Source organism: Geospiza fortis, unplaced genomic scaffold, assembly GCF_000277835.1.
Source record: "Geospiza fortis unplaced genomic scaffold, GeoFor_1.0 scaffold89, whole genome shotgun sequence".
NCBI lineage: Eukaryota > Metazoa > Chordata > Aves > Passeriformes > Thraupidae > Geospiza > Geospiza fortis.
The window spans coordinates 416,485-429,625 of record NW_005054615.1 but is presented as its reverse complement, the minus strand read 5'-3'; the positions used below and the strand labels follow the sequence as shown (position 1 = coordinate 429,625).

The window sequence follows — 13,141 nt, the reverse complement described above, 5'->3', positions numbered from 1 at the left end:
GTGTTCCAATTATATTTTAAAAGATCAATTAAAAAAAACCTGCAAATGCTGTTCACGAGGTATTTTCTTTCCTCTCCAGGAATTTGACAAAGCTGCCACACAACAAGTTCAGCAGATGTTCAGACAGATTGATGAGCTTCTGTATGAGCAGAAAGAGGGCGGCGTTCATGTTGAGGGACTGCGGGAAGAATGCCACCAGTGGTCCTCCAGCTTTCCTCACCTCAGGTATTTTATTAATGGGCTGGTGCTGCTGCCTTCCCTTCAAGGCACACAGTTGCTTTTAAAATGGGGCAGGGTGGGTTTATGCAGCTGTGCAGTAGCTAGAGATAAAAAGATCACTCTGGTGATGTGCCTGCCTGTCATTAATAAACATCCTCTTACCTCACACGTGATTCCTTGAACAGAGGTTTGTTGCTATCTTGACTGACTTGGCCTTAACAGAGCAGAATTCTCTTAGAAAACTGAAAGTGTCACCAGGAAGACTGTGCAGCTTCCCAGGAGAACTTCTAGGATTTGCTGCTTTTCTTACACCCTTCAGTAAGTGCACTGCACCGAGGTTTTCTGCTGTGTTTCTCCTTTGCTTTTGCCGTGGCAGGGTGGTGGGGAAGCAGGTGGTGGCCCCCACAGATGAAGGGTATGGATGGTACTCGAGCTCCCCCTCGGGCAGTTCGGCTCCCTCGGATGTAAGTTCACCACAGGAAAAGGATTCTGACGAGTAAGTACCAGCAGTGAGCCTGGATCATGCCAGGGTGGGAAGGCAGGTTTGTTCTCTGCTTCTTAGAGTGTGCAGCTTTCCTGTTAGGCTGAGTTTTGAACACAGCGCACTCTTTTTGTTTTGTTTTGTTTTTTGTTTTGTTTTTTAACTGAATTGAGTACACTTAGAATAGCAAGAACACATAGCTGTGCTTTTGCTGACTACAGTGAACTGGACAGTAAATAGAAATATCTTTGCTGCTGCTGAGTTCTTAAGAATATGTGTGTACTGTAGCTGGTTTTGTTATTAATCATCTGTTGAATTCGCCTAGACTTTAAAAACTAGAAAACACTGTTAGTGCTGCTTTTATTATTTAATGTTTTAGAATGCTTTCTAATCAGCTTTGGATATTTTTTCCCTGAAATTTCAGGTTCCTTAGCAAGAATTAAACGGTATCCTAACCAGAAGTTGTTACTTTAATGAATATTTTTTTTGGCCTCACTACTACTTGCCCTTAACAACCGTGCTTGTCTCTCAGTTATTTGAGGTGGAATAACAACTTATCTTTCTTTCTGCTTTCTGAAAACTATCACCTGTCCAGATTGAGTGTTTTGGGCAAGAAGGTGCCTCTTTTTGTTGCTCCTGCTCACAAAAAGGCTGACCCTTCCAAGCTTCCCACCTTGTGTTCCTCAGAGAGGGGTGAAGGGGAGGAGGAAGTCATTCTCTCCGAAGGCATAGTGGAGGAATACTTGGCATTTGACCACAGAGATGTGTAGGTATTGAAGATTAAAATACTGTCTTGGGGTTGCTGCAGTTAAGATACACATACTCAATGAATTTATTTCTCTTTTCTCTACAGAGCTTTCAAAGGCTTGAGGTTACCTGGGCACTGGGAATTTTCCCAACTTATTTCCTAGGACAATTATTTTCACTAAATTATGTTTGGGAATTTTTTGATAGTTTTCACACTGTCCATTTTTATGCTTGGTTTAAATAGTTCATTCCATCCTAAGAGCCTGAGTATTTAATAATATGTGTTTAAACACCATTTATTTTTTACACTGTGTCAAATTCACTGCTGTTAGTTATGCAACAGCAGCGTGCTGCTTCTGTTTTGTACTGGCATGTTGGGTGGAGTTGTACCTTTTTGGATTTTTTTTCAGTGGTAGTTTTAAGAACTAGAGTGGATTTTATGCTTGTCAAGAAACAATTACCACTATATTTATCTTTTTACCCCTTTACATTATTCAGCCCTACAGTATGAACATATGACCTGGGTAAGGACTCTGGAGGGTGCTGTCAGTTCCTGACTATTTAATTTGTTTTAATAATTAAAGGCACTTATCTGCATGGACCATTAAATTAAAATTGTTATGTTTCTTGGTTTTACCAGACTACAGAGACATTGCTGCAGCAAAAAATATTACTCTCTTGTCTTCAGGATTCTGTCCTGTCATTAGATATGGAGCCTGACAATGTGATGAAGAAATATCACTGTAACAAATTATTCTGATTTTTTTTTTTTTTGCTGTGAATTTGATCTCATGGGTTAATTGTTTTTCATGGAGTGTGATTTATAATCATTCTGTTAGGGAGATCAGGGTGGGTCAGTCATTTCTCACTGAGGTCAGTGGGAAAACTAAAAGTAAATATAATTTCTGGTGCAGGTAATGCTTACATTTTTACAGGGAGGAGGAGTTGCACGAGAGGAAGATGGGACTGTCCTCTGGCAGACGGAAATTGGGGTTTCCTCCTGTGTCTCCCTATTCCTGCATGAAGGATTCCGTGCTCACCTTTGTGTTTGATGATGTGTGGAGTGAAGTCCTGGTCTGCATGGAAGAATTGATCTGCAGGCACTGGGAAGGCTCAGTCTCTGGTAAGGATTCACAGTTAAGGTGAGGGGCTCAAAAGGGGATTTCAGCTGATTTTGCAAAGTGATATATTTAGGAATGATCTCTTCAGTGGGAACAAAAAGGTTATTTGCTAACAGTGTGAAACACATCTTCAAAAAACTTAGCAGAGCTTATCATCCAAGGGGACTCTCTAAAAAAATTTTGATTCATTGCACTGTCCATAACTGGCAATGCCAATATTGACAGGAACTCTGTTGCTTTGCACAGATGATGAGAAAAATATCATAGCAGTGGAAACGCTCCGAGCAGATGCCAGAAGCCCTTTGCAGCTGGATCCTCTGCCAGCACTGTTACCTCGGGTGCCACACACAAAGATGCCCTCGGTGGCATCAAATCTGGTAAGGATTGTAGCCAGCTGTTGTTTTGTGTGGGGATGAATCACAGTGCTACCTCAGCAGACAGAATGGTTGTGTTTAGGTCAATAACTAGTTTGGACTTTGTGTGAATGCTGGCTGTCTTTTCTCACACTTTAGTCCTGTTGTTACTCAGTTGGAAGTTTTAATTCCTACTTCCCTCCTTGAAACGGTATTTTATGTCTGTGTGTGACAACCATGTAGTGGCTGTTGATTCAGGATGTTGTTCTTTCCATAGTTTAATGTTTCAATTAAATGGAGAAATTAAGGAGTGTGTGGGGGATCCCATTCTCACAATAATAGTTAATTCATTCAGCAAGAAGGGAGAAATCTCTGCAGTTCTAAACCATTTTTTTTCCTCAGACACTGAATTTACCTGTATAATCCACTTTAGATGATTTGCATCTAGAGTGGTGAGCACCAAAGTGTTGCCTGTTTATTCCATTTTAATTCAGCTCTTTCCTTCTTATTTCTTTTTATTTCTTTATCCTTTCTTTCTTCCCCCTGCCTATCCCTTGTGTCCCCTTATTGTGTGTGTAGTGCCCAAAACCCAGAGGTGGCCGCAAAAGCAAAAAGAGGAGAAAAACACCTCAAGTATGTATGGGATTCAAGCTCTGCTATTTCTATTTGCTCTTCTTATGGTGGGTGGAATATGATGGTTTTTTTCAGATCAGTCTGTATCTCAGAAAAGGACTTTGCAGATCTGTTCTTGACATAAAATGTCAACGTATACTGAAAATTATTTTCGTAAAGCTTCTGATTGTAGTCATTGTTGGAAGATCAGCAAATGAGCTGCTCAGTTGGAAAATACTGAGTATTAGGACATTTTCTAAGCACTATCATTCAAAAGAAATTAAATGCTAAGATCCCCTAGCTGGGGAAATAATATAACTGAGTATATATCTGGATGTCATGGAAGAAGTTAATGATTTTTCTCCAAAGTGATATACAAAGTCTATAAATACTTCTCTGTGTGTGTCTCTGCCAAACAGTAATTTCCTTATTTTGTTTTAATTTCAGGTAAGTCTCTCTCAAGGGTCTAGTAGTAGTTCTCAGCGTAACCTGAATGGCTTGATGGTGATCCATGGGATCCAGTTACACCAAAGGAACCTGCCTGTAGTGGAGAAAACACTGTAAGAGCTATAGATCACCTCTAGTAAATAAAGTAGAGCACTCTCTCAGTGAGAGGGATTCGACCCAAAACCTTGTAGGATAAAATCCTCTGCCAGAGAAAGCAGTTAGTTATTAGTTATTTTCCTGCTTGGTTATTTGTTTATTTGTCCTTTGTGAAAATTGATATAGTTACTGTTGTAGTAGTGAGCCCCTGATTGGGGACAATGAGTATTGACTCCATGATTGTAGAAGGCTGATTAATTGCTCTATTATACTATATTATACCATATTATACTATATTACTAAGAAACTTATCATCCTTTTCAGACAGTCCAATACAGACAGATCTAATTGGTCAAGGAATCCAAACACCATCACTTGTGTTCCATTAAGAAACCACCCTTTGGTAAACAAATCTACATAACACATTCCACATGTGCACAACAACAGGTGCAGCAAGTGAAGATAAGAATTGTTTCTCATTCTTTTCTCTGAGCTTTCTCACAGCTTCTCAGGAAAGTCCTGGGAGAGCGATGTCTCTCTCTGTTCAGAGCATATGTGATTACCACAAGTTACATTAAAAATCAACACACATAATTTCTGCCCACATATTTTATGATTAAAGTCACCTGTAGGTGAGCACTTTGCTAACAGCTGTTGTCATGCTGATTGTGGAAGTTTGTAGGTAATCCCGATATGGGAAGAGACAAGAATCTTGACTCCATGTTTTAGAAGGCTGATTTATTATTTTATGATATATATTATATTAAAAGTAAATGATATATTAAAACTATACTAAAAGAATAGAAGAAAGGATTTCATCAGAAGGCTTGAAAGGAAAGAAGTGGAATGATAACAAAATCTTGTGACTGACCAGCGAGTCCGAGCCAGCTGACTGTGATTGGCCATTAATTAAAAACAACCACATGAGACCAATCACAGATGCACCTGTTGCATTCCACAGCAGCAGATAATTATCATTTACATTTTGTTTCTGAGGCCTCTCAGCTTCTCAAGAGAAAAAATCCTGGCAAAGGGATTTTTCAGAAAATATCATGGCTACAGCTGACCATCTCTCTTTTGGTCTTGTAATTTTGTTGTTGGTGTTGTTAGGGACCTGGATGACAACCGGCCAGGTTCGAGCTCCCTCCTCTCTACCCGGGCATGGCCAAACCGTCCCCTGGAGCTCAGCACCTCGTCCCTGTCCCGCTGCACCAGGAGGAGGAACCCTCCCCCACGGACCCTGCATCCCATCGGGACCCCGCGCTCCGGGGACGACGTCTGCAGGCGCCTGTAGGTCCCCAAAACAGCACCAGGGGCAGAGAGCAGCCCTGGGCAGGGAGAGGAGCTGCTCCTTAAAGCACAACTCTCCTGAGAAAGCTGAGTTCTTAAAGCTGATGTTCAGTGTGCTGCCAGCTGTGATTCAGTGTATCACACACATTGCCATATTCATGTAGTTTTGCAGGTGACAATAGATCTCAGTCTGTCCTCTGCAAGCAAAGTGAACGCCACCATCTCCTCCTTGACATGGCTCTCTCTTTCTGCAGACTATTTTCAAGATAAATTTAAAAGTCTGCAGTTTTTGGAGGTCATACTGCATGTTGCTATCCTAACCCAGAGTGGACTATAAAGATGGTTGTCTGACTGACCAAAGGGCTCTTAGTGAGCCCTCAGTCACATCTAGAATATCTTTCTTTTATTTTGAACAGTGACCTGACTGAATGGAGTAATTTACAGGGACCACAGGGTATCAGGAAACAATGCAGGATTTGATAGACCTGTCTATTTCACATGTTCTAGATTTATGTAGTTTACTTCTAGTTTTGTTGTTTATCTATTAATTCATCCAGTTTGTCTCTCTGTTGAGGCACTTATTCCTTGTCCCTTCATAACTGGTGTTTTTCCTTCCAGTATTTTGTGTTTCTGTTCCCCTTTCCTCAGGCTTCAGTCAATGTAAGAAATACTGACCTCTCTGCTTTATTAAAACGTGCCTTGGTTTGGAAAGACAGGTATCTGCTAAGGAAGGCAGGAGCCTCCCCTGAAATGGAAAATGTAAACCCCCCCTCTCTGAATTGCTATAAATTTTAAATTAAGAGTCTCTCAGGTAAAAAATATGGGAGCAGGAAATAACAGTTTTTTAATAGGGAAGAAAATAAAAAGATAAAATAAACAATGCAGTAGACCAAAACAACACTGGTAGAGTCAGAACCCAACCTGACACCCTGTGGGTCAGGGTGTTGGTGGCAGTCCCATTGGAATTGTGGCTGCAGCCCTCCTGAAGTGTCAGGTGTGATTTTGCTGGAGCAGGGATCCTGTAGAAAGGTGCAGTCTTCCTCTGAAGATCCAGTGGAAGAGTTAGCTGCTGTTCCTCTGGGAAATCCAGTGGAGAAGCCGTGCTGGTGTTCCAGAATCTTAAATTATATCTGGGCAGGAATTCTTGGCTTCTCCGTCTGGGCTCACATCTCCCACTGGGATGCTGTAGTTCTTACCAGTCATACAGTGACATTCAATGGCCTCTTATCAGCAGATGTCTCTCCAGAAGGAGGAGTGATTATGAAAGAGATAAGGAAAACTGCCCATTGAACAGAAGACAACTGCCATAGAGATGGCAAATGACATTCAATGGCCTCTTATCAGCAGATGTCTCTCCAGAAGGAGGAGTGATTGTGAAAGAGATAAGGAAAACTGCCCATTGAACAGAAGACAACTGCCATAGAGATGGCAAATAGAATACAATTTGCTTGACAATCCAGGACAAAACCTATTTTAAAATTTAAGGAGAGCACTAGGAAAGTCTTTTTCAGATGGTTTGAAGCTTTTCCAAGGTATTGTTACAGAACAGTCAACTTGAGAAAGCCAAAGAAACGGACAACATTACACCTTTCCGCCTGCCAAACATATTAACTGTGTGTTTCTTCTGTTCTTACTGGTGCATTCCAGCCTGACTGCACAGGAGCAGCTGACCTCACCCTCCCCACTGCTGCTGAACAGGAATCACCCCCTGCCACCCATTGCCACCACCACAGAGCGTGGGAGCGCCACAGGACCCCACAGGCAAACGGTAACAGGCACAAGAATCTCATTTTGTTACTGGGTAATCACTGCTGGTCAAATTACCCAGCCCAAGAGTTCCAATTTATTTCTTGTTTTGTGACAGAAGGTCAAATAGATGATCAAACAGAAAAATGTTGTATCGGTTTTGAGCAACAGCATCACCCACGCTTACCTGCTTAGTTCTAATGCCAATTGAACGTTTCCCTCCTCATAACTAGGTATAAAATAATTCAATTTGAAAATTAGCTTTAATTCCTGGGTTAATTATTTTCAATGAACTGCTGCATTAAGAAAAAGTCATAACTCTGTCATTTCTCCTTGCAGAAACCTCGCGGGAACTCGAGCCGTGCTCACAGTGTCACGACACAAGAAGACACTCACCAGCAGCTCCAGGAGCAGCTGTTCTTACCTGATCCCTTCTCCAGGCCTAGCACAACCAGCACATCCTCGGTAAAGCATGGCTAATTACACCAGATCATCCTTAATTACTGAAAAGGGTGCTTTGAGAATTAACATTAATCCATCTCCAGTCTGTTTCAGTATCACATACTCTCAGTTTAATTTATTGGAACTCCTACTCTACTGGTACCTTCTTGTATGTAACAACTTGTTTTTATCTAAACTTTGAAAGCTGTCATTTCAGCACAGCTTTTAAATAGCTGCTTGATTGGTTTCTGTGTATAATTTCAACATCCTGGACTCAGCAGTTATAAAATCTGCTTTGGAACAGTACAATATCCTGAATTGGAAAGACTGCCTCTAACTGGCCCAGTGATCATTCTAAATAAGTGGTAGAAAAGTGTATTTTCTACTTCTAAAGTTGATTTGACCTTTCTTTAAAACTTTCCTTAGACCTTCACAACATCTAACTCATTACCAAATACACGTGTTTAAGTAGTTTTTAGTTGTATTATAATCTTGCTGACTTTTTTTTCATGCAAACAGAAATAACTTGAGCTGTTTTTCCAGCCCCATTCCCAGCGCCGCCGTTCTTGCACTGTTATTGATTACAGTAATCAATCCTGGACAAGGAGAGGATCCACAAGTTCAGGTATGCCAAGCAGTCACAGGGCTTAGTAAGAGCAAACAAAGGAGGCTTTAGGGACAGGGATGCATTTCCTGCAGGGGTACATTCCTACAGGTAATTTACACTTTTTCAGAGTTCCATCCATGTCTTTAATTTACCATTATACAAATGTTATCCTCACTATGTCCTACTGTACTCCAGAGTATAGTTGAGTGCATTTTGTTGGACTTTTTTTGTTTTTATTACCACCAAGTATTTAAATCAAGTAAGGAAGCTTAATGTCATCAGCCCCAGTGCCTCTCAGTGTCCAAGTTTTCAAAGCAGTTGTCAGCTTAAACAGAAATAGTAACTTGAGGTTAACAGAAGGCACTAAAACTGAAGTAACTTGTTCTTAAATGAGGAGTGGTTCCTACTGAAATTAAATATCTGCCCTCCTCCCCCCCCAAAAAAATGCAAGATGAGTTTTATGACTGCTGTATTGACAAAAACAATTTAAATTAGCAGAAAAGCTTTGTAGACACAAATACTTAGTGAAATATCAAGGAATGCAGTCGCTCCCTGCAATGCAGCAACTCGGCAAACACAATCTTTGCCCTTTTTGAAAGTTATAAATAATGCAGTTGGTAGCCATGTGTTAGACTAAAAGAGATTTTAGATGTATTTGATACTTAGCTGTAATTCCTTCCCAAAGTCTTGAGGCTGTCCATGATCTCTTGTTTGTCAGGTCTTCCATCACGTGGTTCTGTGAAAGCCCACGGCCGAAGTGGATCAGGCACAAAGAGCAAACAGAGGCACTGATGTGCCATGGAGGAGCATCCACCCATCCATCCCTCTCCAGAGTCATGAACCACCTCTCTTTCCCAGCAAGGTCAACATTGTTTACACAGAGTTTTCAAACACCCTTCCTTACAGATAGTTATTTTTATATAAATCTAAGCAGCAGCTGCCAAAGATTAGAAGGGATGCACTTAAACATTCCAGTAGAGAAAGTGATGCTCCAGTGGAAGGGTGAATACATTCCAGTGAAGCCCAACTCCTAGGAAACCCAGCAAACACTGTCAGTGTGTGCTTGTGCTGTTTTCCATGAGGCTGGTGACAGGTTCATGTCCTTACAGGTACTGCAGGACCTGCTCATTTTTTCCTTAGGAAGCCTTCCACAGCTGTAGTGATTTACATTTTTTTAAAAAGTGTATTTATATGATTCAATATGTTTAAAGCAATATTGTACTAGCAAAAGCAAGCACTCAGCTTAGGCAAGTGATGAATGCTGTGGTAGCTGCAGCAGGAGCTGTGTCTGCCCTGCGTGACAGACCCAGCAGAGGCATTTGCTGGAGTTGGCCTTGTGGCTCCAGATAAGACAAATGAAACCATAGAGTACAGGCTTCTCAAATTAAGTGATTAGTTGAAGGTCTTACTCCCAAACAGTAAGTGCCAGACTGAAATGTAAAAACAAACTGAGGTAACCACTGGCTGTATTTAAACAAAGTTAGGACTCTCCACAAAAAGTTGTTCCTTTCTAGTCCAATTAAAGAGCACTGTTTTCCTGTATTTTCTTATTATTCTTCAAATTACAGTTCAAAATAGAAAAAAAACCTTCTTATTATTCGTTATGACATGGCTCCCCTATTTCCCCACTCCAGACCAGCTAATAATTTTTCATCCATACTGAAGCTCACGAGTCCAGTTGATCCAAACATGCTTTAATCAAAAACAGAGAACTGTGCAAATATAACTCGGTTAATCTGCCTTTGCATTTCCAGAAGTTAAAAAAAAAAACAAAAAAAGCAGCTCTGAGCTCAATCTTAAGTTTTCAGAGAGAGAAGCTGATGCTCACCAGAGACCTCTACTCACTAAACCACTTCAAAATACAATTTCTCTTCTGTGACACTGTGCAGTGTGTCAGTTATGTCAGGCAAAGTGCAGATAACATCCCATTTGTACCCGTGCCATTCCTCAGGGACTGAGGGAATTTTCTGTAGCACAAGAGTTACAAAAGCAGACAAATAAACTTGAATAGACTTCTGTAAACATGATGTAGTGCTTTACAGCCTAGAGGAGTCAGTGGGTTTAAAAAATGCAGTCACCTCCTAAGGCCATTTTTGTTTTTTGTACAGATGGCTGACACCAGGGACTGCTCCTGGACTGTTATTTATTTATTTTGTGTAATAAATGTAACCTTCAAGCCCTGTGTTATAAACCACAACGATATGCTCTACTTTCTCAGAATCAGGGTTATTTTTCAGAGCAGACAAGTAAAAGGGAACAGAGAGACCATCTTCCTCTGGCTTCCCCCCCAGGAGCTGCTGTTGAAGCTGTGAGAGCCGTCAGCTCTCAAAGTGTTCACCTCGAGACTCCTACACCTTTGAAAAATGATCCTCCCTGGATGTGTGCAGGATTTGACTGAAATCAGAACAGTCAACACAATTGGCTTATTTTAAGTAACTTATTTAGTAGACATACAGAGAACTGAGAAAGCAAAACTCTGAAAAAAACCCAACCTTCTAGTTTATTAAATCAGCAATTTTCCAAACTATCTTTATAAAAACTACTGGAACATCTGAAAAAGACCTGTTGAGCTGATATGCAAAGACCTTTAAAAATAGCAGGAGGTTTGTTACAGAAGAAATGTGTGAACAGCACACATGGATCTCAACTGCAGAGCACCCAAAGGGTTGGAGACAGTAGCACAGGAATGTCTTGTCTTCCTTGTTCAGCATGGATTCCATGTCATGCCTCCCACTTACAGCCAGTCAGTGCACACAGTCCGAAACAGGGGCCCAGAAAACACCCAAAATTCTCCCAAATCCACGTTTCCACACAAACTGAAACCTGGCATTTCAGTCTACGCTGTTCCTTCTGCCTTTCTTTTCTTGCCTGAGGTCTTCTTTCCTCCTTTCTTAGGAGCGTTGCCATACTTTGCTTCCAGATGGGCAAAGAAGTTATCCATTTCCTTTTCTCGTTCTTTGCTTCGGCGCTGGGGAGGGCGAAAAGAAAACCAACCAAACTCAAACCTTTTGGAACTTCCCAAACTGCTTATCCTATTGAAATTTGATAGCTACACAAAATCTTGGACTACATCAAACACATTAAAGACAAGCTACAGGAAGTTTAGTATCATCATTAAAACTCTCTTGTGAAACTGCCTAAAACTAGAAGTTACTGCATAAGTACTCCAAACATTTAACTCTTGGAAATTTTAAAATAGACACAGGTAATAAAATCCATACTGTACTCTGATTCTAATTAAATTAAAGCACATAGTTAACATTAAGGCCAGGTTTTAACCTCAGGAATTCAGAAGATATGCAAGGATCCAAAATCAACGACGCTCAGGGAAAACACAATTATAAGCCAGTAACAAAATTATGTGCAAGAAACAGAAGAAGCCTTACTTTAATCAGCGCTTGCAAGTCATTTTCTCCACCTAGGCCCAGCTCATCTAGAGTCTTTTTTGCCTCTATAGCTTCTTTTTCTGCCTAAAAGAGCAAATAAGGTTTTTTAAAGAAGTATTTTGCATGTTATCTGACCATGTCTTACAGGACTTACTGAATGCTTTTTGGGCATCTGTGTACAAATAGCTGCAGGGGGAGTGCAAAGGGTTTCCCAGTTTGGCCACAAATAAGGAATCAAGCAAGGGAAGCCCATTCTGGTTCCACCATTTAGCAGAGCAGGAAGTTTTTCTGCTCTTTCACAGTGTTGCATGTCATGTTTGTCCCCCCACCCTTTTTTTTTGTTGTTTTGGTAGATACTACAATAGCTTAAAGGTTACTGTGATTTGCATATAACGTTCTGCAAAGTGTCCCAAAAGCATACAGGAGTCCATTTAGGCCAGAGCCAACCAAAATGTGTTTTCACCACTTGCTTGTTTTTGTTAATCCAGCAACTCCCAGCTTTGTAGATAAATGCAGGGACATGCTAAACTGTAATAAGCCATTGTGTATAATAAGGAAATAAAGCAGTAGAAAAGCCTTTCACAATCATTTGGACTGGGGGGGTGATGACCACGGGTGACCAGAAGTGAACAGTAAGGTGTGTAACCCAACAATCCTGTGACAAACATCTCGGGAACAGCGTTACTTATTTCTGCCAAGGTTCTGGTAATTAATTGCTGCAACCTACCCGCTTTCTTCTGGACATCATCTTCTGCTTTGACTCCTTTACAAAAGCCTTGTAGGATGGCACCTCCCCGGAGTCGATGGCTCGCTCAATGATCTCCCGTATCCTGGGCTCATCCGTGTAGTCCACGCACAGCACAGACTCCATGATCCGATCCATGTCACCCTTGAAATTCATGTACGCTGCCTTCACATCAGCCAACTCTTCCTCCGAGTTTTTGTAGCTACTCTTGAACTCTTCGATGTCTTTCACGGTGACCTGGAGCAAAGAGGCGATGCTTTGCAACTTACAGGACTTACTCACCATGAGGATTTAAGAGAAAACACATAAAAACAAAAAGGGGAGGTGTCTCCCAGCCCCATCCCGCTCTCACCTTGAACAGCAGCTGCCAGTACTCCAGCCAGTCCCGCCCGTCCTGCAGCACCTCGGCGTCCTCATCCACCATGCCCGTCTCATCGTACACCGCGCGCTGCTTCTCATCGCTCAGCACGGCGTACACCTTGCCCAGGATCTGCGGGACACGGGAGCGGCCGGGAGGATCCGTGGGATGGTCACTCGGGGAGCGGTCACTTGGGGGTCAGGCACCCAGGGAGCACTGGGGTGGTCGTTCAGGGTCGGGGCTGGGCAGTGGGGTGGGCAGTCAGAGTCGGGGCTGGTCACTGGGCAGTCAGGGTCGGTTGCCCGGGGTTCAGTCACTTGGGGGACAGCGGATCAGAGCGCCAGTCCCTTCTGGAGTGGAGGGTCGGTCTCGCTCGTGGCCACCGCCCCCGTCCCTCCCTCTGTCTCTCCTTCCCTTTCTCCCTCCGTATTTCTCCTCACCTGGAAGCGGCGCGTGGCCTCCTCCTTCTGCTCGGCCGGGACGCGGTCGGGG

The 13,141-nt window shown here is 42.1% G+C and overlaps 2 protein-coding genes across 2 annotated transcripts in view; one reads left to right on the top strand and one right to left on the bottom strand.

The window, feature by feature from the left end:
• The window catches only part of FAM149B1 (family with sequence similarity 149 member B1), a 15,165-nt gene extending 3,042 nt beyond the window's left edge, over positions 1-12,123 (top strand). The window contains exons 4-14 of the mRNA XM_031064683.1: positions 80-225; positions 596-715; positions 1,296-1,466; positions 2,383-2,570; positions 2,815-2,945; positions 3,981-4,093; positions 5,187-5,366; positions 7,014-7,134; positions 7,452-7,577; positions 8,097-8,178; positions 8,879-12,123. Of these exons, the coding sequence (XP_030920543.1) occupies positions 80-225; positions 596-715; positions 1,296-1,466; positions 2,383-2,570; positions 2,815-2,945; positions 3,981-4,093; positions 5,187-5,366; positions 7,014-7,134; positions 7,452-7,577; positions 8,097-8,178; positions 8,879-8,952 (1,452 nt within the window). The 3' untranslated portion in view covers positions 8,953-12,123. The remainder of the gene's footprint in view (positions 1-79; positions 226-595; positions 716-1,295; positions 1,467-2,382; positions 2,571-2,814; positions 2,946-3,980; positions 4,094-5,186; positions 5,367-7,013; positions 7,135-7,451; positions 7,578-8,096; positions 8,179-8,878) is intronic.
• The window catches only part of DNAJC9 (DnaJ heat shock protein family (Hsp40) member C9), a 4,872-nt gene continuing 2,314 nt past the window's right edge, over positions 10,584-13,141 (bottom strand). Inside the window, exons 3-6 of the mRNA XM_031064682.1 lie at positions 12,644-12,781; positions 12,274-12,528; positions 11,547-11,630; positions 10,584-11,128 (exon numbers count right to left, since the gene is read on the bottom strand). Coding sequence (XP_030920542.1) covers positions 10,997-11,128; positions 11,547-11,630; positions 12,274-12,528; positions 12,644-12,781 — 609 coding nt within the window. The 3' untranslated portion in view covers positions 10,584-10,996. The remainder of the gene's footprint in view (positions 11,129-11,546; positions 11,631-12,273; positions 12,529-12,643; positions 12,782-13,141) is intronic.